The sequence below is a fragment of the Notechis scutatus genome, chromosome 6 (genome assembly GCF_049901735.1).
Source record: "Notechis scutatus isolate UNSWTSFEM ecotype Mainland chromosome 6, rNotScu1.2, whole genome shotgun sequence".
Taxonomy (NCBI): domain Eukaryota; kingdom Metazoa; phylum Chordata; class Lepidosauria; order Squamata; family Elapidae; genus Notechis; species Notechis scutatus.
In genome coordinates, this window is record NC_142014.1 from 34,953,979 (window position 1) to 34,978,571 (window position 24,593).

At 41.0% G+C, this 24,593-nt stretch overlaps 1 protein-coding gene across 2 annotated transcripts in view; it reads right to left on the reverse strand.

Moving 5' to 3' along the window:
• PPM1H (protein phosphatase, Mg2+/Mn2+ dependent 1H) overlaps window positions 1–11,470 on the reverse strand; it is a 56,106-nt gene extending 44,636 nt beyond the window's left edge. For both annotated transcript variants that reach the window (XM_026667802.2, XM_026667801.2), the window contains exon 1: window positions 10,904–11,470. In XM_026667802.2, coding sequence (XP_026523587.1) covers window positions 10,904–11,139 — 236 coding nt within the window. In that variant the 5' untranslated portion in view covers window positions 11,140–11,470. The remainder of the gene's footprint in view (window positions 1–10,903) is intronic.
• Between the last annotated feature and the right edge of the window lie 13,123 nt (window positions 11,471–24,593).

Genomic DNA, 24,593 nt, shown 5'->3' on the forward strand with positions numbered 1-24,593 from the left:
CCCTGAAAATTACCCTGAAATGGCCTGGAAAGGGCTCATGGTAGTGTAGTGGTTGATGTGACGAATTAGGACTATAGAGACTCAGGATAAGTTCACATTCAGCTATGGAAACTTACACATGAGGTTGGTAGCTATGATGATAAAATAAATACCGTGTTTCTCATATAATAAGGCCGGGTCTTTTTTTTTTTTTTTTGAGCCCCGAAAAAATGGCTAGGCCATCTTTTCGGGGGTGACTTAATTTTCCCCCCCCTTGCATCTTTGGGCGGGCGGGCGACGACGGCTTGGATGTTGACCTCGGCGTTGGTGAGGCACTTAGTATCGGGGTCAACGCAGGTAGCACCATATCCGGGTGTGCAACAAAAGTACATCCTAACAGCAAGCCCCCCCACCATTCCCCCCCATTTCGCATGTTTTAATATAGGCCTTAATTTGGGGGAAGGGGCTTAATTTCATTTCATGCCTATAAAACATGCTGGGACTTCCTATTAGGGGAGGCCGTATTGTTGGAGAAACAGGGTATTTCCATAAAAGTCATGGTGAGCTTTTTGAGGAAATGCAAGAAATAAAGACAATAAAAATGAAATTCCTTTCACCATCTAACAACTACCATGATTGGCAAACAAAAAACATGCACCAAAGATTCAGTATTTAGTCTTTTTTAACAAACTTTATTAAATTACTGTATTTATAAAGAGGTTTTAAACAATGGTACACAGGAAATAATATCCAAGTAGATTATACAGTGGAGAAAACCGCGTTGCAGCTCCATTCATCAGCAGGGCTGGTTACTCTTATTAGTGCATATGCACTTTAGATTCAGTAGAATCTAAAGACGAATTCTACGATGATCTGGCTGCCACTATTAAGAAAATCCCTGAGAAAGAACCATTGTTTATCCATGGTGATTTTAATGCCAGAATTGGAGCTGACCATAATTCTTGGCCCACTTGTTTAAGTCAGTTCTACGTCGGGAAAATGAACGAAAATGGCCAACGCCTTCTGGAGTTTTGCTGCTACTACGGTTTCGCGTTAGCAATACATTCTTTAATACAAAGCCTCAACACAGAATCTCCTGGAGACATCCAAGATCGAAGCATTGGCACCAGCTCGACTTGATTCTTACCAGGGTTCCTTCCTGGTGTTACGATCACACGCAGCTATCTGGGTTCTGATTGTGAGACAGACCACTCCTTGGTGTGCAACAGAATAAAACTGCAAACAAAGAGATTGCATCACTTGAACAAGGAAAGAAGACCACAAATCGACATCAGTAAGACCCGCAATCAGGACAGAGTGGAGGAATTTGCTCAAGCACTCAAGGAAACTCTCCCAGGCCCGGCTGAAAGAAATGCATCTGAACGATGGGAACATTTCAAGAATGCTGTTTATAACACCACTTGTTAGTATTTGGTAAGGAGACCAGAAAGACAGCAGATTGTTTTGAAGCCCTCTTGGAGGAGCTGATACCAGCCATCAAGGAAGAGGAGAGCTTTAATTGCGTAGAAAGCCTGTTCCAGTGAGCGTAACCTACAGGTTCTGTGAGCTGCTTGTAGTAAAGTCCAACAGACCGCCAGGAGATGTGCTAACGATTACTGGCTGCAGCTTTGCTCTCGGATCCAGATAGCAGCTGACACAGGCAACATCAAGGGGATGTATGATGGCATCAAGCAAGCCTTAGGTCCAATACAGAAGAAATCTGTCCCCCTGAAGTCAGCTACAGGGGAGGTCATCCAGGACCAAGCACAGCAGATGGTACGCTGGGTGCAGCACTGCTCTGAGTTATAGTCCAGAGAAAATGTAATTGAAGAATTAAATAACATTGAGTACCTGACTGTCTTGGAGATGCCTGACAGTGAACCAACTAAATGGGGCTCTAGATTCCCTTGCCTCTGGCAAGGCATCCGGGAAAGATAACATCCCTGCTGAAGTTCTGAAGTGCTGCAAAGAGATCATCTCCACTGAACTGCATGAAATCTTCTGTCTTTGTTGGAGGGAAGGTGGAGTGCCGCAAGATATGAAGGATGCAAATATCATCACACTGTATAAGAACAAAGGCAACAGGGGTGACTGTAACAACTACCATGGCATCTCTCTTCTTAGTGTTGTAGGGAAGCTGCTTGCCCATGTCATACTGAAGAGGTTCCAGGTGCTTGCAGAGAGAGTCTATCCAGAATCACAGTGCGGATTCCAAGCCAACAGGTCCATTACTGCCATGGTATTTTCCCTTAGACAGTTGCAGGAGAAGTGCAGGGAACAAAGACAGCCACTTTTTGTAGCCTTCATAGACCTTGACTTGGTTAGTAGGGATGGCCTTCATGAAATCCTCCCCAACATTGGATGTCCACCTCAGCTCCTCAACATCATCAGGTCCTTTCATGAGGAAATGAAGGGCACGGTAGTTTTTGATGGTTTAACATCAGATTCCTTTCACATCCGAAGTGGAATGAAGCAGGGCTGTGTCCACGCACCAACTTTATTTGGGATCTTTTTTGCTGTCATGCTGAAACACGCTTTGGGAACTGCAACAGAGGGTATTTATCTCCGGACCAGATCAGACAGAAAACTCTTTAATCTCTCTAGATTGAGAGCAGAGTCCAAAGTCCAGCTGACATGCTTGCGGGATTTCCTCTTCTCTGATGATGCTGCAGTTACTGCTCACTCTGCTGAAGACCTTCAACAACTTATGGATCATTTTAGCAAGGCCTGCCAAGGTTTTGGACTAACAATCAGCCTGAAAAAAATACAAATCATGGGTCAGGATGTGGATTCACCTTCCTGTATTACAATCTCTGCATAAGAACTGGAGGTTATCCATGACTTTGTGTATCTAGGCTCAACTATCTCCAACGTTCTCTCTTTAGACACTGAGCTGAATAGACGTATCAGTAAAGTGGCCGCCATATTTTCCAGACTTACAAAGAGAGTATGGCTTAATAAGAAGCTGACGGAACATACAAAGATTTAGGTCTATAGAGCCTGTGTCTTGAGCACACTCTTGTACTGCAGCGAGTCTTGGACCTTTACGCATGGCAGAAGAGAAAGTTGAATGCGCTGTCTCTGACATATTCTTGGCATCACCTGGCATGACAAAGTTCCAAATAGCGCAGTCTTGGAACGTGCTGGAATTTCTAGCATGTATATACTATTGAAACAGCGACGTCTATGCTGGCTTGGGCATGTCATGAGGATGGCTGATGGGCAGATTCCAAAAGACCTCCTGTATGGAGAATTAGTGCAGGGAAAGTGCCCTAGAGGGAGACCACCGCTGCGATATGATATCTCCAAGAGGGATCTAAAGGCCTTGGGAAACCTTGACTTCTGATCGTTCAGCTTGGAGGCTAAAGATGCAGCATGGCTTCTCCGATTCGAAGAGACACTCATTCGGCAGGCTGAGGCAAAGAGGTAGTCCCGGAACCAGCGAAATCTGGGGACTGGACAGGGACAGACTGTATCTGTCCTCAGTGTGGAAGGGATTGCCACTCTCAAATTGGCCTCTTTAGTCACACTAGATGCTGTTTTAGGACCTCTTTTCAGTCCTGTTCAATGCAACAGGAAATCATATCCAAGTAGATTATAGTGGAGAAAAATGTGTTTCCTGCTGTCAAAGATATAGATATTATATTAATACATGTCCAAATTCACATAAAAAGCATTTGATAATTTGAGTTGGCAGTTTATGTTTGCACAATTAGAACATATGGACTTTGGAGAGAAATTTACCAATATGATCAAAACACTATATCATAGACAAACAGCAAAGGTGATTATGAAAGGGTATGAAAATTAAGAAGGAGGAGTATAAATTACAGGCTTTTGCTGATGACTTGGTGTTTATTTTAGTAGACCCACAGGAAACAGGACTTAAATTAATTACAAAGATAGAAGAATATGGGGCGGTTGCAGTTTTGAAAATAAACAAAGACAACAGGGGTGGAAAAATATTGGTTAAAATTTTTACAGATAAACAAAAGAGAATTTACAAGAATAACGAATATGCAAATTGTAAAAAAAGTTAAATACTTAGGGATCCAATTGACAGCAAGATGTGTAACTTTCAAAGAAGACAATTATGATAAATTGAAAGGGATTTGGAAAACTGGCAAAACCTGTAATTGTCCCTATTGGGGAGAATAGCCACGATTAAGATGAACATCCTGCCAAGATTATTATACTTATTTCAGATGATTCCAATAAAATTGGGGAGAAATATTTTGAACACCTAAACAAGTTGATATTAAAATTTGCCATGGCAAGGAAAAAGGCAAGAATTAAATTAAAACTGTTACAAGATCTTAAAAGTAGAGATTTTGGTCTTCTGGATTGGGAGTTATATTACCAAGCATGACACTTTCGTGGGTGAAAGAGTGGGTTAATCTGAGAAATATAAGACTATTAACATTGGAAGATCATGATCTGCAACTGGGATGACATGATACATAGCTACTTCCAGAGGCATCACATTAGAAAATCACTATTACTAGCATGGACCAAAATTAAACAACAACACTATGCCAGGATGGTTATCTATAATGGAGGCATGTCATAACTATGGATAAAATTATAAGATATAAGGACTTATTAAATGAAATGGAAGAACTAAAAACAAAACAAGAATTAAAATGGTTAGGGATGGACCTATCATAATGGTCACGGTTACAAATACAATCCAGGTACGAAAAAGACAGGCAGGAATATGGGTTTTACAACAAACCAAATGAGCAGGACCAGATATTAATGGGAACAGACCAAAAAATTATAAAGAGGATATACAATTACTTATTAACTCGCAAAATGGAAGAAGAACAAGTAAAAGAAACTATGATAATTTGGGCTAAGAAGTTTGGCTATACAATAGCTTTGGATAAGTGGGAGAAACTAAGGAATAGAAATCATAAACTTACAATGTCAACAGCATACGATGAAAATCTTTATAAAATGTTTTATAGATGGCATTACTCACCTGCAAGATTAGCGAACATGTATAAAAAAATTGGTTAAATGTTGGAAATGCAATCAGCCACCACGTTCATACTACCATATGTGGTGGTCATGCCAAAAAATATTGGAAGAAAATACACACATGGTTGGAAAATATGAAGATAACAAATAGATCTGAAACCTGAGACATTTTTGTTGGGCATGATTCCAGGACATTACAGTAAGTGTAATAAATATTTGGTTCTACACTTCGTAACAGCAGCTAGGATTGCATATGTACAATGTTGGAAAAACCCAGAAACCCCCACAGACAATATTATAATCAAAAAAATTCTGGCATGTGTTTATATATAATATGTTCATAATGATGATGATGATGTTTGTATGTTTGTATGTTAACACCTTGGACACATAGAGAGCACACTGCTCAACATAGAAAGGAAATGTATGATATAAAATAATTTAAAAAAATTGGAAAAAAATATATGACCAAATTCTTCAAAATTATTTATTGTACTAAAATGGTTTGTGTAACTCCTATAAGAATTCCTTAATAAAGCCAGAAAAAGTTCTAAAAGCCAGTTAATTAAATTATCCATATATTTGTATCAAAAATCTGTCTCCATTTAGATAAATTGTTTCATTGGTTATTACACCTAAAATAACACTTCAATAATTATACTGCATCTATTCACAAACTGTGTATCTTTTGGAAGATATGAAGCCAAACCAATATGGTCGAGTAGATGAAGAGAATACAAGTCTCCGATCATGATTTAACAGTTTACTCATTGTTAATTGCTAACTCCCTAAGCAACTTAGTGTGCATGAATACTATAGTTTCCCCAGATCTGTGCATAAAATGGATTAACTTCACAACAGAAAATAAAGGCTACTCTGAACTGTCTGTTGCTTAATTATTGTAAACATTCTCTAAAGCCAAATGTTTATTGGCAAATCCAGGAAGAATCCTTACTAAGGAAGCTATTCGGTCAAACAGGTTCTTAGCAAACAGTCATCCATTGTAAGGATCAGTTTTATATAAACACTACATTATACGGCTGAATCTCTTACTGCCCATTCTTAAAATGCAATACTTTTAAGGAAGCTGCATCCCTCTGCCTATGATTTACAATTATAGATTTACATACAATTTACATACAATTTACTATTGATTACTTCTAGTCCTACCCTTAGTGATAAGCACTAAATTGGTTTTTGGAAAATAGCCAATTAAAAGCCGTTCTGAGTGCGCCGAATTCGCCAACTGCACTTACATAACAGATGGAAGATCTAGCCATATGCGAACAATTCACAGTTCAGTTCAGCTTGGTACAAAGCATACCCCATTCCCCTCAGTGGACTACTAAACAAACCTTTAAAAACACACAAACAAAAACAATTTTTAAAATATTTACAGTTAAAGCCAGTTTAAACACCAGTATTAAAAACAAAAACAAAGAACAGGGGGCAGGTATTAGCCCTCCTGCTTAACGCAACAAAGTAGCCGTGTCTTAATAGTCCTAATCAAAACATCACCTCCTGGAAACAGAATGCACTTGCCCATGAATTCCCCTGGAAATAAGTCACCCCTAATTTCAATGACATTATAAAGTTTTCAGCCTCAGAAAATATGGTGGAAAAAACCGGCTAGATCTTCTGCATTTAAAAAAGAGCTGCCCAATATGTCACAAGTTCACATTTCTGGTATGTCAGCAAACGTGATTAAACGATTGATTCCTTTCTATTGTTATCTATGGGAAAGCAAACAATCCAGCTGCCTTCTACAGCTTAAAAATAAAATGCAGAGAAATTAGGTGCATTTGATGATGGAGAAAAGATGACACATGAAAAAGCACAATTAAGAGCTTCATAGTCCAAACAACATTCTCAGGATGGGGTTGGATACATTTCTTATCACCCACAACCAATACAGTCAATAATGGGAATTGCAGCTAAGCAGCAGCTGAGAATCAGAATTTGACAATAGACAGTCTAGATTCTAGAAAAACTTAAGAATGGTTGAGTTATTCTTCTTCTGATATTTCTTCTGATTCTTCTAAATTATTGTGATTGTAACAGAAGGATATTAATATTAGAGTATAATCCTACTAGTACCGAATGAAATTTACACCTGAGGAGGCATTAAATACAATAGGGGTTGTACTTCCACAAAAATATTAATGATAAATTCATTAATATACTTATATTGACTACATGTTGAAATGTAGCTTTAAAATTTTATGTCTTTGAATGAGAGCAATTGACTTTTTTTCTGTAACAATATTTATCCACTTACATCTCTCTTTGTTACAGAACTGGCAGTTTATATTTGTACATACCATACAAGCAATGCAGACTCTAAAAAGATATACATTTTCATGTATACCTCTCGTGGGTGACTTTGGGCCAGTCACTCTCACAGCCCAACCCACGTCACAGGTAGTTGTTGCAGAGAAAATAGGAGGAGGAAGATGTGTTGGATATGTTCACCACCTTGAGTTATTTGTAAAAATAATAAAAGCAGGATACAAATAAATAAATAAAATACATTTTAACCTAAACACTAGCTGACTTTTAATTTAATTCTGTGTAACAAGATCTCCCTGACTTTAATGAAACATAGATATTATAATAACCCAAAACATTCAAAGCAAAGGTATTTTTTTTTTAACTTGGGCAATCTCCAGAGAGTACCCAGGTGTGGTTAGGAAACCCTCAAACTCCAGGGCTATGCTTATCTTAATACTCAATACAAACATACTTATGAAATAATACATTAATCCTCAACCATACATCAAGGATACAAAGCTATTAATAAGCATTTGTTCTGGAATTTTGTATAATGGCTATTTCAAATATAGATGCCATGTGTAAATAAAAAGAACAAGCAGAACAAGCCAGGCTTGGAAAAAACAGTTTTGACTTTGGCATAAAATCTGATTAAACATTATCTTTAGAATAAAAATAAACTTAACTATATTTTTTCATTACAGGCAGGCAAATTGTCAAAGCTTGACAGAACTCAATTCATCTGTCTACAAAAAAAAAAAAAACTGAGGCTCATCTCCAAGACAAAAATTTCATTATAATGATAGAACGTGGTAAAGTTCTAGGGTTCCCCTGCAGCTCTCTGATTGCTGTTGAATGAGAAATGGACATGAGTAATAAGAGAATTAAACATTTTTGTCTTCTGTGGACAATAAATGTGAAAAGAATAGACCGAAAATGCCAGAAAATTACAGTGGAACGCACAAAACAAAACAAAAATCTAGAAATCTTTGCGTAGTTTTATCAAACAGCTGTGCAATCAAAATAAATGTTGCCAATTTTTAAATAATTCACTTTAAGATGAAGAAAGAGCAGAACTTCCATTTACTGTAATTGCTGAGTAGGAGACTGCGTAAAATAGATACAACTATTAATAGCCCTCAAATTATAAGGCTATTAAAAATGTAAGTTGACAGTAATACAAAGGATACAATACAGTAGAAAATCATCTCTCTTAAAAGCTGTGTTGTGAGTCACAAGGGAGTTTGCTTAACAGTCCCTGTGAGGAGCAACAATAAAGCAGTAATAGACAAAATGGATGCATTTGCAGACAATAATGAACATGGCTTTTCACCCATGGAATTATGGTGATTATGTGCATTAAGTTTTCTGAACAATGGTTCTCTGGATATAGAGTTAGCTTATTACATATATTCAGGAGTCTGTGTTTATTCTTGAGTAAATATAGAGGAAATGTTTCCATTTTCCAAGTTTCTATTGCAGTCTGTTATAATATGCAAAGAAATAAGTTCAAAAGGAACACTCACTGAACATAAGTCTGCACAATATGGGATTCCAATAAAACAGACTTACAAGGAGTTCTGTCCTCAAATGGTCAATACGGACAGAACTCTTTCAGATGCCTGAATATGCAAGTAAGAAAGAGTAAAGGGGCAAAATTAGTTATTTCTTAGCTCTGATTGTTTAGCCAAATACCTGAAGTAATCACTCAAAAGACCAATACCCATTAATACAATTTCAAGAGCTATCATTCACTGGGTAAAATAAAGCCATTCCTTGCGTATGTGGCAAGGACATGAATGAAGAAAATTTTCCACTGAATGGACAATCAGATCCCATCATAAAAATACCCTCACATCAGCCTGTACTTTTTTTTCTCTCTGTCAAACATCTTGAACAGCTTTGTCTGTGATAAGGAGCACTCTGCCTCAAGTTAGCCAATAATTGGTGATCTTTGAAGGTAAGCCTCTAAAACTATATTAACACTCCAATATAAGAAATGTTTAAAAGAATGTGCTTGAAAAGTTCTTGAACTTTTCATTCTGCACTGTTATAGTCAGAGAAAAATTGGTTACTATATTTTATTACAAATTATGTTACTCTTGTACCAGCCACTGAGAAAGTATGATCTTTTCTACTAATTTAACACTCCAAATTTTCAACACAAAAACACCACGCACATACAGTATATCAAATGGATTAGATTTGGTAACCATAAAATTCAAAAGTCTGTGTTTTCCCCATCATCTTTCCTTGATTAAACTTTCAGAAATCTCTAAAGCCCCAGAAATATAACCAAGACTTTCAAGGCATTTGCTACTATTCTATTCTATTCTATTTGCTACCAGTTGAAAAGCTGCATCTCATTCTCATCATATTAAAACAATTATACTTGTAATAACTGTCTTAGAACTTTAATTTTAAGGAAAGGTTATAATCAGTTGAAGTAATAATTTTAAAAGACATGTAGTCGAAAGGTGAAGAATGGGGGAAAGGAAAACCAGCAAAGGGCTGTAGTCTCCTTCATTCCACTTTTGGAGGACATCTTCCACACTGACAGGGGATCGTGTGCAGGGAAAATGGAAAATTTTGAGAATGAAAGCGATCAATGACAAACACTCTAGACATCATCATTGCAGCACAGGCCTGAAAAGGAATTGGAAGCTAGTTTTAGCTAAATACCACTTTGCCATTACCAAAACAGAAAGAAAACAAAGCTATGCTAAATCATCCTACAAACATACAATACTCTCAGGACATCTTATCCACCCATAACACTTCAGGAGCTTGCACACACACTAACTGCTGGACTAAATGAAGCAAAGGCAAAAACATTGAGGGAGGGAGCACTACTCTATGATGGAGTTTTATAAAAAATGAACAGTCTAATGGCAAGATTTTTTTATTTTTGATTCACTTTTTCTCTTTATTGTACTTTTCCTCTTTAAGCATTCTAGTAATATTACTATAATAAGTTGTACATTTGTTTGCATATATGTGCAAAAACTACCTACTTACTACATGCCAAAAGTAAGCACTTTAATGTATTACATATGCTTCTTAAGAATTTAAGAATGAAGCTTGCTTCCATGCAAGTATACAGAATTGGATGACGAGGTTGCAAAACTACACACAGGTAAGGGGGCCTGCTTCAAACTAAGAATGAATGCAAGCCAGGAAAACACTGCAGCGACTGATACTGGTGTTTAAATGGAAACCAAGCTATGCCTCACACCCACTGAAGGAGAAATGAAAGAAAAACAAAGATACAATAACTCCTCTATGACTTGTTCGGGGAGGAAATTTCAACTGAACCTGATATTTAGTAAATGGGCTTGGTATATTCAGCAGGTTTTCCTAGACCTTTTGCAAGATTTTTTTCCCCCCAAGCCGGTCTGAGCGCTTCTCATTTGAAAAGTTAAGCATTGCCTTTAGTTCAGAAAAGTAGCGCCCCGCCCCGCCCCCCTTTTCTTCCAGCCCTCTTCCCACCAAGCCGGTGACCGGGCCGTCGCCTTTTCCCCTTGTACTGCTGCAGCGTCCTCGCTGCCCGGAAGACAACAAGCACGGGGCGCCTCCCTTAAGCCCTACCGTGGCAAACCGAGGGCCCAGGGGAGCGTCTCTGCCTTCAGACACCTCCACCCGGTCCAGCCCATCCCCAGCGGCTACTCACTCGGCGTATCCCGTGGTCCAGGGCAAGCGCTTGGTCTCCTTGTTGAGAATGAGGATGGGTCGGGCGATGTGATCAGCGGAGCACTCGACCTCGTCCTGAGACAGCCCCAGGAACTCGGGTCTGCCGTAGGGAAAGCGGGGAGGCAAATCCAAGCCCCCGCCGGCCTCCGAGACCGAGCCGCCAGACATGATGCCTCCCACCAAATTGGCCATGGCAGACCTCATCCGAGTGAGCATATTAGTCCCGCCGCCCGCGGCACCCACAGGCCAGGAGAAGCAGCATCCGAAGCCGGCAGGCGCGCAAGGCGGCGATGGCAAGACAGGTCTCACGCTGCTACCGTCGTCTCCGGAGCAGAAACGCTTCCGCCGTGGAGGGGCTGCCTGGAACGGATGGCGAGGAAGTCACCCGCGGAAGCCGCCGTGGCCGCCGAGCCGGGGAGGAGGGAGGCGAGCAGCCACCGTGGCGCGAGCATAACAGCAGCGGCAGCGGCCACTCCGCTTGCCTCTTCCGCGGCCGAAATGGGACTCGAGCGAAGCGGCTTGCGCGGCTCCACGCGCTGCGTCACGTGACGACAGCCAAGGCCGGGCTCGGTGGGCCACGGGGACTTCCTGCTCCTTGGGCTGCGGCAGTGCGCTCGCCGCCAGTGCGGTGCAGCCTCGGAGGCCTTGATGCGGTGGGTTGGCCTGGTTCTGGGTAGCGAGCGTTGCCTCGCGTCGGGGGCTGCCAGCGGAGTAAGGAAAGCCGAGGGAGCGGGGAGGCAGAAGCAAAAACCGAAGGGAATTGGCTTAAGAGGGCAAACGGCGACTCCATATTAAGTCTTCCCCGAGTGCATTTCTATCTCAGCTTGGAAGTAGGCCCGCTTAAATTGAATGTGAGTGTGGGTTTAAGTATTTTAAGGAGCAATTTTCAAGTTGGGAGTAATTAAAAAACTGTTTTCTAACCAGTGCGTCTGTCCCTTGGTGGATTCCGTATGAGTTTTTCGTTAAACGGGCTGACTTTACCAATAAAGAGTTCGGTTTTGTGGGTGGGGAGGGGTTGTGGACGGCGTGGTTCTTCCAGGTTACACGTACTGGGACCCAGGGTTGCCATCTGGCCGTTCTTCCGGCCAAATTTGAGAAATCTGGCCGTATAGAAATCTGTTTGGCCGTGAAAAAAATCATGTCTCCGGCCAAATATATTTGGCCGTATGAAAGTTGCTTGGCCGTGAAATCGAAATTTTGGCCCAATACCGGTTTTCAATACAATATATTTGCATGAAAATGACTGTCAGATCATCTGAAAACCTCTGAAAAACGACGCGATACATAGGCCGAAGCCTTCTGACTGTGAACAGCGCTGCGTAATATAAGTGGATGTTAACCCGGATGTAAGAACCTGTCACAGGATAGATTCTGTTCTGAAGAGCGAATGAAGTTCAACGGTTAGAATTGGGCTGTATCCCTCCCTCGCGTCTTTTCTTTCGGCCCTGCCTCTCGGGCTCCTTGCTGCGACGAGCAGCCCCTTTTTTTCGCCCAGTGGTACGGGTGCGGCGGGGGGGTTGCTGGCTGTGTCTGCATCTGCTCCAGCGAGCTCTGAGGGGATTCCTCCACTTCCTCCTCCTTTTTTCTCTCTCAGCCGTGCATGCGCCTGCCAACGCTTCTGGGATAACGGTAAGCATGGGGCAAGTTGAGCCAGGAGTGTGGCAGTTGACAGCGAGGGCATCTCTAAAGTCGCGTGGAGGTACACACAAAAAGCGGTTTAGGTTGGAATGGGTGACAGGGAGAGTTGCGTGGCTGGGGCGATCTGCCTCTACTCGTCCCTTGTGCGGATCCATAGTGCTTGCGCCTGAACAGTCTCCCCGTACAATTGGAGGTGCAATTCGAGAGGGGGTTGTGCCAGTCTCTGTGCGCGTGTGCCAATCGCGGCTCCAGCCTTGAGGGTTTGGGCCCCGTTTCGGTTGTTCATGGCACCCGCCTGATCTCCGGTGCTGTTGGCGGAAGGAGGAGTGACACCGCTACACTCACCCCTCGCGTGGTACTCGGTGCGCTTTACTCAAACGGGAAGACGACCTCCTCCGGATTGTTCTTTTTTTAGCCGAAGTATTAGAGAGTGAACTCCGCTTCCTCCTCTTTAAGCTGGATCTGCCTGCTGCTGAACTTACGTGTATCTTTCTGAGTGGATGTGTGAAGGGGGCAGTTCGTTCGTTAAAGCATCCCTTTACCTAATCTGGTTTAAAATAAACAGCGACTGGTGCCGGGAGCAGAACTGTTTTTCTTCCCTCCATCTTTCAAGCACAGCTTCTATATAAAACTAGTGCTAAGGACGGTGTTTAAAAACAGTTAAAAAGACAAAAAACAATACATCCTCATGTTATATTGCATAAAAAAATTTGGCCGTGAGAGAAAATAATTTGGCCGTATTTTGACTTGAGTTTGGCCGCAGAGCCAAGCTGCGATCTGGCAACCCTGATTTATACATCCTAGCTCAAGATGCAAATACAATTACATCAACTAAAACAAATATAAAAAAATAAGGAAAACAAAATATCCACTGTATAAAAATAATAAAATATTAATAGCAATAGCAAAGATTGGGAACATCTCAATTGTGCCCCCAAACTCGCCATTAGCTATTGGGTGGTATGTTATAGGAACATCTAAAAAAGAATCCAGTAAACTAATGTTTCAAAAGTGTTTAATTTAGTCTACATACGCACTCAGTGTTGCATAGAAATGAATGAAGACTATCCAGTCAGCCATGTTGTATTGGGGAAAAAATGAGATATAATTAAAAAACTCTTTGAGTTACGGAAATTTTTATAACCATAAAAATCATTCAGTTTGTCAATTCTTATTATCCTCTTAAGGTTGCTAATTTTATTCTGTAACAGTAGCAATTTGTGAACTGACAACTTGCGGAGTAAATTTATTAGAAGGTTGCTTATCTCTCAGAGCATACCAAGGGAGATGGGAGAAATTATAGAAACTTCCAATTTTATTCTATTTTGAAATGGTCAGAAAAGAGGAGATAAGCTATTTCAATCTACAAAAACCTTTCATAATTATTACATACATAGTCAAAATACTGGCTTGCTAACTGTGTCATCTTTTAATTTTTCAATTAAAATGCCTATTTTTTGTGGGCTCTGCTTTTGTGTACAATATATAAATTTTGCAGACTAGTAAAATATATTTCAATTACTAAAGAAAAAAAACTAATTAAGCATCAATTATAGAAAGGGATGTGTCATATTATATTTAAATTAAGCTTAGATACAGATTAACAGAGTTGGAAGGTACCTTGTAGGTCATCTAGTCCAGTGATCCCCAACCTTTCTTATGCCGCGGCCCGGTATCCCCAACCTTTTTTATGGCGCGGCCCGGTACCGGCATCAGCTGGGCGCCGCCATCTTTTTTTGATGAAAAAATGCTTCCGGTGAGCTTTCTACCCGGAAAAGCTCACCGGAAGCATTTTTTCATCAAAAAAAGATGGCAGCGCCCAGCAAACCAGCGGCCCGGTAGGACTTGTTCCACGGACCGGTACCGGTCCGCGGACCGGTGGTTGGGGACTCCTGATCTAGTTGAACCCCCCGCCTAAGCAGACCCTTCACCATTTCTGACAGATAGCAATCCAGTCTCTTCTTGAAAGCTTCCAGTGATGAAGTTCCCACAACTTCTGAAGGCAAACTGTTCCATGGGTTAATTGTTCTCACTGTCAGAAAACTTTTCCTTATTTCCAGGTTGAATCTCTCCTTGTTCAGTTTCCATCCATTATTCCTTATCTGGCCTACAGGTGCTTTGGAAAATAGGTTGACTTACCTACAGGATACACTTTGGATTTGGAGTCCTTACAAACATCTCAATCTAAATATATATTTCTTTAACTTAATCCCCTCAGCTAGGTCTGGCATTTTCTGAAGTACGTCAAAACTTGCATGGCCCAATCTCCTATGTAATAAATGTATACAATTATCACGCGTGAGAACATTCATAAGTACACATGCACAACTATTCTCCTGCCTTCCCAGATCATACAGGGATTATAATCCCTCATGCACGTATCTGTCTATTCTTCTTAATAGTGTACTGTCCCCAGCAAATAGTATTTCATAACCCTGCCTGTTTAATTTGGATATACTCAACAGATTATGCTCTAATGGAGATACATATAAGGCATTGTACAATATATCACCTATTTCTGATACATAAACATTATCTTCCCCTTTTACAGAAGCTCTTTGTCCATTGGCCAGACTAACCCATGTTTGCATTGCTGGTTTCAAACCAGAAAACGCTTGTGGATTGTTAGCAATATGCTGGCTCGCCCCACTGTCCAACAACCATGTATTCCTGCCAGGGAAAACAATGCTGGAGAACCGCTCTACATGTGCTGATTAGTCCTGCACCCTTGTATCGCTGCTCCTCTGTTTCACCCCTCAGGGCAGCGTCTCTGGAGATGCTCAGTAAACCACACATGTAGCATCTCTTCACAAAGTTCACTGTCTCAGCTGCTCTGCTACCATTCTGGACTTTTGTAGATGCTGATCTGTGCTGAACACTCTCTCCTCTGTTTCCAGGTTTCCTCTCCAGCCATTTCTGCTCCTCCTCTAACAACCAACCAGTTAAATATGCCATGGTTAAATCCTGGCATAGACTCCAGACTAGTCACAAGAATGTCCCATGAACTGTCCAAGGAGCTGAGTACCACATATACCTTGTGTGCCTCTGTAAATGTCACTCCTCTTTCTTCCAACTCAAGGAATGTCCTTCTCATATTCTGCTGATATGTGGACATGCTCTCCCCTGGCTTCAGCTGTGCCTTATACAGTCTTCTAGTCAGCAACACTTTACTGCCTGCAGTTTCACATGCACACTGTGCAACGCCTCCCAGCACTCCTTCGCAGACTGGAGACCCCTTATGTGTATCAGCTGACTGTCCTCCAAAGCCAAAATTATGCTGGCTAATGCCTTTTTGTTTTTCCTCTGATCCCCATCATCCAAGACTTCCAGTGGATCAGCAACAATCATCCACAACTCCTCCTTCTGCAGGTATATCTCCATCTTCACATTCCAGGAGAGATAGTTTGTCTCATTCAACTGAGACACCAGCAAACTTCCTCCCATTATGCTGACGGAGGCCATGCTGCCTGGTATCTTCCACAAGCCACTAACCACAATTTAAATCACTTACTCTGGTGCAAGCTCCCACTGAGTTTCTCTTCTCTCTAGGCTTTCCAGTCACTCTGACCTTCTCTCTGTACTGGGCCCATAACCTGTCAGAGTGTTTGCAGCGTGACTACCATTATGAGACAACCCAAGAGCAAAACACAGCGCACAGAGATTTAGACATTTAACAGTGGTTTATATACAAGACATATACAGAAATATATGTGGTAGGCAAATACCTTACAATCGATTTTCTTCACTCTACACAAAAAACTCTGCAATGAATACCAGACACGAGAGAGGACACGCCCTCTAATGGCTGCCTTTATATAAACACCTTGAAGAGATGGAACCCATCCGCAGTCTTAAAGGGAACTACCCATGCTATGCTGATTCATTCTTATTGCATCAGCCACATCTGGTTAGCTTCACTGCTGGTCGGCTCTTAGATCCCAAGACCTTAACACAAAAAAATCAAATTTGACATTCTCAAGCTCACCCTTCAGGTGGGTGGGCTGCTACCGATTCTCACTGATTTGGGCGAACCTGTTGTTAATTTTATGGCCAGTTTGGCTCCACCCACCCCACCCCTCCCAGGAGTCCCCACGCAGCCCGTTTTGGATCGCAGGTAAGTGCAGGGCCCGTGCGGAAGGTCGGGGAGGGTGAAGAATGGGTCCCCCAGAAGTTCCGGAAGACTGGAAATGGGCCTGCTTCCAGCCTCCAGAGAGGCTCCGGAGCCTGGGGAGGGCAAAAAATAGGTCTCCCAAAAGTTCCAGAAGTTTCCAGCCTCCAGAGAGCCTCCAGAGCGCAGAAAGGATAAAAACAGCCCCTTGCGGCCCATTTTCGCTCCCAGAGTGGTGCAGGAGGATGACTAGGCCATGCCCACCATGGCCACACCAATGCCCACCCAGCAACTGGGCGGAGAACTGGTTGTTAAATTATTTGAAGCCCACACCTACCTTCAAGGGTTCTGCAACAATATTTTTTGTCTTGCAGAAGATACTAATGATTCTAACAAGATTCATACTATATACAATTTGTTTATTTGCATTTTGATAGAAAACAAGTTGAATTTAAAACAATTGATTGAAAGAAATTGCCTTTAGTTTAAATGGTTGAAGGCTTTATCATTTTTAAAAATCTGTTAAGTTTACTGCCTACTCTGCCAGAAACAAAATTAAAAAATTGGAAGACCTTAAACTGATCTATTTTGAGGGCTTCTGAAAATAGTAGTCATACAGCATTGTTGTGTATGATATGATATGGTATGAAATGCAAGTACAGCAATATTTATCAATACCTTATCAAACAAACCTTATTGAACAAATGTTCCATGTTTCTTAAATTAACACATAACTGAAAGCTAGTTTCTAAGCAACAATCTGAACAATGATAATAATTTTTCTCTTAATAATGTAGCTTAACCATTTGAGGTATCTAGACAGTATCCTTGCACTTACAATCTAAACAGGTCTCTAAAGCAAAGGAAAAATGAAGTAAGATAATAGGTTTATGGACTTTTGGTTAACAGAATGTGGCAATAAAATCCTATATTTAAGTTCAGTCCTTCTGTCTTGCTATTCTGGCAATATTATTAACAAAGAACTCTGCATTTTTGCATCTAAAATCATGGTTGATAACATAACATTTTCAGGTCTGTAGCTCTGTAGATATTGCTAAAAACAGTTCCCAACAGCTACAGATTTTTTTTCTCCTCTGTGAAACGAAACTCAATTAAATAAAGCCCAGAAAGCAAAATACAGGATGGGATTTGTGATGGCTTCCTGTATCTAGTAACTATGTTAACAGCATTCAAGAGTTCAATCAAGCAGGCATAATTAAAGGCTGATGGAAGATGTAATAATTCCAATTTATTCTTGTTATACAGATGGAAGGATATTAAAAAAAATAGTAGTTTACCTTTTCATCAGAGCATTCATTACTGCCCTAGCTTTATGCTGCAAATGTTACAAAAATAACATCAAAGTAATTTATGCTCTGTATTTAAAGAAATTAAATGTGTGCTACAGAAATTAAATGTGTGCTACAACATCGTCTCCACGGGAATAGTGCCACACGACTGGTACCGCAGCACCACTGTTCCGATCTGGAAGGGAAAGGGCAGCCCAGCGGACTGCTCCAACTACAGACCGGTCAGGTTACTGTCACACACTATGAAGATCTTCGAACGCGTCCTCGATAAGCGCATTCGGGACATCGTCGACATCAGCGTCAACCAGGCCGGATTCATCAAGAACTGCGGCACCACCGATGCCATCTTCGGTGTGCGGATGCTGATGGAGGCTCACAGAGAGAAGAAAATCCCGCTCCACACCGCCTTCTTGGACTTGGAAAAGGCCTTCGACCGAGTCCCGCACGATCTCATCTGGTACGCACTGCGAGATCACGGCGTGCCCGAGCTGCTCGTACAATGGGTCCAACTCCTATACAGATGTCACAAAAGCCGTGTAAAAGCGGCAGCTGGGATATCAGAGGAGTTCAATATCACCGTCGGCGTACACCAGGGCTCTGCTCTCTCACCACTGCTGTTCATTCTGGTGATGGACACAATTACACACGACCTGTACACGCCCGCCCCATGGACGCTGCTCTACGCCGATGATGTGTTCCTGGCCAACCTGCGCAAGGCTGAACTCGAGCACCTAGTCCAACAGTGGCACGACCGCCTCGAGCAGTTCGGGCTCCGGTTGAACCTAAAGAAGTCCGAATACCTGACCACTGACAACGAAACGACAGGCTCCATCCACGTGAACGGGCAGGAGCTACGCGCGCCTCCACCTTCAAGTACCTGGGAACTACTCTTGGGGAAGAAGGCCTACTACAAACTGAGGTGGCAGCCAGGATCAATGCAGCGTGGGGCAAATGGAAGTCCGTCACGGGCGTCCTCTGTGACAAGAAGATGCCGATGCACCTGAAGGCGAAAATCTATAACTCTGTGGTGCGCCCCGTGGCCATATACGGCGCAGAGTGCTGGCCGACGACCAAAGAAGTCGAAAGCAGACTCCAGACAATGGAGATGCGAATGCTCCGATGGTCGGTAGGCCTCACCCCTACTCGATCGCGTCAGGAACGAAGAAGTGCGTAGACGGTTCAACGTTGTGCCCATCCCCACGGTCATGAGGCAGTCCCGGCTACGATGGTTCGGCCATGTGAGTCGCGCCAAGGAAGAATCCATCATCAAATCTGCGATGAAGGTGATTGTCGGAGGAGCGAGACCGCGTGGTAGACCTAAGCAACGCTGGATGGACACGATCAAGGCCGATCTAGAGATCGCGAAGGCAGACCCGACATACGTGGCAGACAGAGAGGCGTGGAAGCAGTACTCAAGGACATTAGCGGACTTCGCCAGAGCGCGAGACAAACGCTGAAGAAAAAGAAGAAGAAGAAATGTGTGCTACAGATGATTAGATTCAATTTTGTATTATAACTATTGATACGTAGTTGCTTACTGTGAACAAGTAATACTTTTTAACATTAATTGAAAACAGCTTATAAAAAAACTGTTGACAAAACAGTTGAATGTGAAGTTGAATATGAAGTTGAATATGAAGTCCATAGAATAACAAATGCAAGGGAATCATCATTCATTGGAAACTTGCATAGCCATCTGGATTCAGGAGGTATTAGTTAAGATCTTGCACTAGCCCTCCTTCAACCATGAAAATTTGGGTAATGGGTAATACCTGCACACAGTTCTTGTGGAAAAGGAGGAATGCTATACATCAGCATGACCTTTTCATGACCCCATAATCCCTTGCAGGGTGAAGTCTGGGCAACTGAATGGAGCTGAGTTTGACTGACTGGATGCCCTTCCTGTTGCCAATGAGGAGTTTTTTTCAGCAGATATATTCCCAGTGTGCCCAGAGAGAAATATCTGCCTCTACTAGGATCAAACTCACAGCCTCCCGATTGTGACACGAGAGCTCCACCTCTAGGCCACCACACCACTGAGGGATGTTATACATACCATCTTAATCTCCTGAATGGGAGATATAACTTATCTCAATAAACAAAGATTCCTCAGTTCCTTCATTGACTAGAATCCTAAATATGAAAAAACTGAGCTCTATGTGATATTATTATTATTAATTTATTTATTTTGTCAAATGCTTACAATATACTAGAAATAAGAATAAACATAAGTTTAAATACATGAAATAAGAACTAATAATTGGGGACAATAGGACAGAGACGGTAGGCACGATTGTGCACTTATGCATGCCCCTTACAGACCTCTTAGGAACGGGGTGAGGTCAATAGAGGTTAGTTTGAGGGTAAAGGAGTTTGAGCATGTGACAACAGAATCAGGTAGTGAGTTCCAGACATTGACCACTCTGTTGCTGAAATCGTACTTCCTGCAATCAAGTTTGGAGTGGTTTATATCTGTTATGTGCTCTTGTGTTGTTGTAGTTAAAGCTGAAATATTCATTAACTGGTAAGGAATTGTAACATATGATTTTATGTACTATGCTTAAGTCCAGTCTTAGCCAGCCTAATTCAAGGTTGTCTAAGCCTAGAATCTCAAGTCTGGTGGTGTAGGGCAGTGGTTCTTAACCTAGGTGACATCGCCCCCCAGGGGGTGATTTTTTTTTTCAGGGAGGCGATAGAATGAAAAGGGGTGACGTGGGGGCAAAGGAATGGAAGGGGGGTGATATGGGGCGATGGAGCGAGAAGTTTTGGGGACACTTTTGAGACTTTTTTCGTACAGTGAACAGCTGTATATCTGTCATACAAAAACATCAGATCACTCACTATTAGTGGATCGAACTGTGTTTTAAAATGTTCTGTAAAAATTTTCTTTGTGTCTTTTTAATCCTTTTTACAGTGTGCATGAATATATATTTTCCTCAAATCTTAATTTAGTTTCAGAGTTTTCGTCTTGAAATTCTTAGTTTCTGCATTGCGGTTTGTTCTTATGCCCTTTTTATATGTCTTTTTGCTTCTTAAAATTCACTTGTAATTAAATCATTAAATGTTACTGGGGGTTTTGGTCATTTCATTTTCTTGCAATTGAATTTTGTTTTCAGTGGTCATTGCATTTAAGTGTCTTGAATAAGTATGATAATAATGAAATACTTATATCACGAAGTTTGGGAGTAAAGTGATGGGTGGCATCAAAAATTTTCACACAGTTGAGATATGGGAAAAAGACTGGAAATAAATTATTTGCATCAATATGTCCTGATGACAATTTTAAAGAAAATAAAAAATGTGTTTGCATAAATTGAAGAATTATTTCCCTGTGTTGTGATTGAGAGGTTATGTTGGGGGAGGGGGGGCGATGATAACTTCCTCAATGGCTCAAGGGGGCGATTATTTCAACAACGTTAAGAACCACTGGTGTAGGGTATTCTGTTGTGAACAGAGGAGTGTAGTACTCTTCTTGTAAAATACTTCTGGACTCGCTCAATTGTACTAATATAATTAATATACAGTGCAGATTCCAGACAGCGGAGCTGTATTCATGTATTGGTCTAGCAAAGATTATGTGTGCCCTAGTTTGCAAATCAGTATTACCAGAGGAGAAGCTTCATAAGATTAGATTTACAACTCTTAATACCTTTTTGGCAATGTTGTTGCAGTGAGCTCTGGCTCTTAGGTCATTGGATAGGAGAACTCCAAGGTCTTTGACAGAGTGTGGGTCATCAATGAGGTCATATCCACCTAGCTTGTATTTAATGTATTGATTTTTTTATCAATGTGTAGGACAGAGCATTTGTTGGTCGAGATTTGGAGTTGCCAACTGTTTGACCATTCAGACATATAATCAAGGTCACTTTGAAGGATGGTAGCATTGTCGCTGGTGTTGAATAGTTTTACATCATCAGTGAAGAGGATGCAGTTATTTATAAGGTGATCACAAAGGAGTGATAAAGTGTAAAGAGTGTGGTCCTAGAATGCTCCCTTGGCGGACACCGCTGTTAACTAGTGCAGGGTTTGATAGGGCGTTTCCTATTTTTACTATTTGTTGCCTGTTTGACAGGAAGGCAGTAATCAACTTATGAAGGGATCCAGAAATGCCATAAGATTTTAATTTTAGGCCCCAGGTTGAGCCCTCCTCGCTGACGGACCGTAGATCGTGACTGTCCACAGCTATGGTCTGTGCTCTTTCGTTGGAGAGCTCCGATCATTGCGATTAGGCACAAAGGCAATACAGTCACATAAGTAAGAAGAGTCCCTTTAATACCTCCAACTTTGCCCCCAATGTCCAGGTTACCTTTGGCTGGAGAAAAAACAGTCTTTAAGTAGAGGAAATTCAGTCCGAAAACAAAGTACATATAAACTGTAAATAAAAATCCACACAAACCACACTGCAACAATTAACTTGACTGGTCAGGATAAGGAATTGCAGACTTGAAAGGCCAACAAAAAACACACAGTTGGAAAGATGCCAGAAACCCAGATGAGTGAAGTTAGCTTGTTTGCATGAATTATATCATAGTCAGGGGTTTGATAGCATAGTAAGAAGCGGATTGGTGTATTTAAGGACAGTTCACAGACGATGGTCTCGGGAAGAGCAAGCTCTTGTATACTTTGAATCTTTTTTAGATTTAGAGACTTTTTATAGAATATAACAACTCCACCTCCTCTATGGATTTCACGATCAGACTGATAAACATGATATTCTCTTACAGTGGTAATGGAGTCTGGGAAAGAGGCATTCAACCACGTCTCACAGACAAATATAATGTCAAATGTGGCTGTGCTTAGTAAGATGAGGAATTCATACATATTATTTGCGAGGCTTCTTGCATTGAGTAGTTTGCATTTAAGATATGAAGTAGTGAGTCTGGAGGAAGTAAGGGGCGTGCATCCCTAATGTTGGATATTTGGGTGATGGTTATTGGGATGTAGATTGTGGCTCTTGCTTTTGACACAATCTGTATGGTAATCAATCTATAGATTAGTGTTACCTAATTCATGTAGTCTTTTGAACTCAGTGCGTAGTTCACGGGATCGTATACATTGCTGTAAGGTTAGATCAGGGCAAGAACGAAGGTTCTTATGGTTGTTGCTCTTTACAAGTTAATTTATTGAAAAAATGAATTTACGTTTGTTGGATTCATTTTTGCAAACGACCCTGCAGAAGCTTGGGGCCATCAAGTCATCTTTGTTTTTGAGCTCTGGACTGACGTGGGAAATATCAAGTATTTCATCAGGGGAGATGGTTGATGCTTCATAGTCTCTGATGATGTTGCAGACGTTAGTGATGTCATCATTGTCGTTGACCTCTAGACCAAATAAGATGGCATTTGGTCACTTCTGTTCACACTAAATGGCTTCTTTGATGAGGATGGGGATATCAATATTTATAGGATTTGTGTTTTTTTGTGGATTGGGTTTTGGTTGCGGTTGTTGGGTAGAGATATGGTTTGTAGTTGTTTGATGTTCATTTTTTTGTGTTGTATCTTTTTTTTTTCAAGGTTAATCTTGCTTGTATAGTATCCAGGGATGCTAGAATGATGTTAAAGGATGTTATACATGTTTCTATGGTATCAACTCTTTCAAACGGCAATGTATTTGTCTAGTTTGGATCTGCAGAGTGGACAGAAATATGGAAAAGCATTGGTGGATGATTTTAGAAATAGAGCCATTTGCTTGCGTAATCCTAAGAAATTATGGTGAACATAGTTGTCACAAAGAGAACATTTGATGTAATCTTCATTCTCCTTTAAAATTTCTTTATATATAAGGCAAAAGCAAAAGTCTTGTGGTTGTTTAGTAGGGATTTCTTTCTTTTTAGGTTGTGGTTTGACCTTGGATTGTTTTCCTGGCATGGTGGGTTTGTTGAGATGATTTGTTGATTGGGTTGTTCAATCAAACAAGATATTATGATAATCAATAAAGCAATATCACACCAAACAGTCAATTATTCTAATCACACTAGTCAATTCGTTTAACTAATCAATAATCACCCTAATAATTAATTACACTAATCACTAAACACACTAGTCAATTAATTGCACTAATCACTAATTTACACTAAACATTCTAATCATACTAATATTCAAAACAGTTAATCAAACTAAACAATAACCATTAGTCACTAATAATCTATAATAATCTATTAATCACTAATGATAAATAATTGTAGAATTAATTGATCAATTAGTTAAGATCAGTTAATCAATTAAACAGAGTTATATTGAGAAAAAAATTAGGACAAGAAGAGAACAATGGCGGTGTAGGGCAGAAAGAGGAGAAGATTTTGTTTGGATGGCTCCTGGTGGGGGACAGAAAGAGAGCATATATTCGGCTGAAAGTGTAGATGAACGTCTTTTGGCAGAAGCTTACTCTTCTCTCATTACTTCAGATCTTCAGTTAGTGATCTTAGAGATCCAGGTCTGTCTTCTCACGGATCTTCTTGTCTTCAATCATTAGCGATTAGGCTGCCAAGTGAATCAGTATGGCTACGGAGAAGGCAGGGAAGGTGCTCAGCCATTAAAAAGAAAACAGCAGTTGGAGCTCTGCCGTTGATTATGTATTGCTTCTAGCACTACAACACTCAATGGGCTCTAGATTTT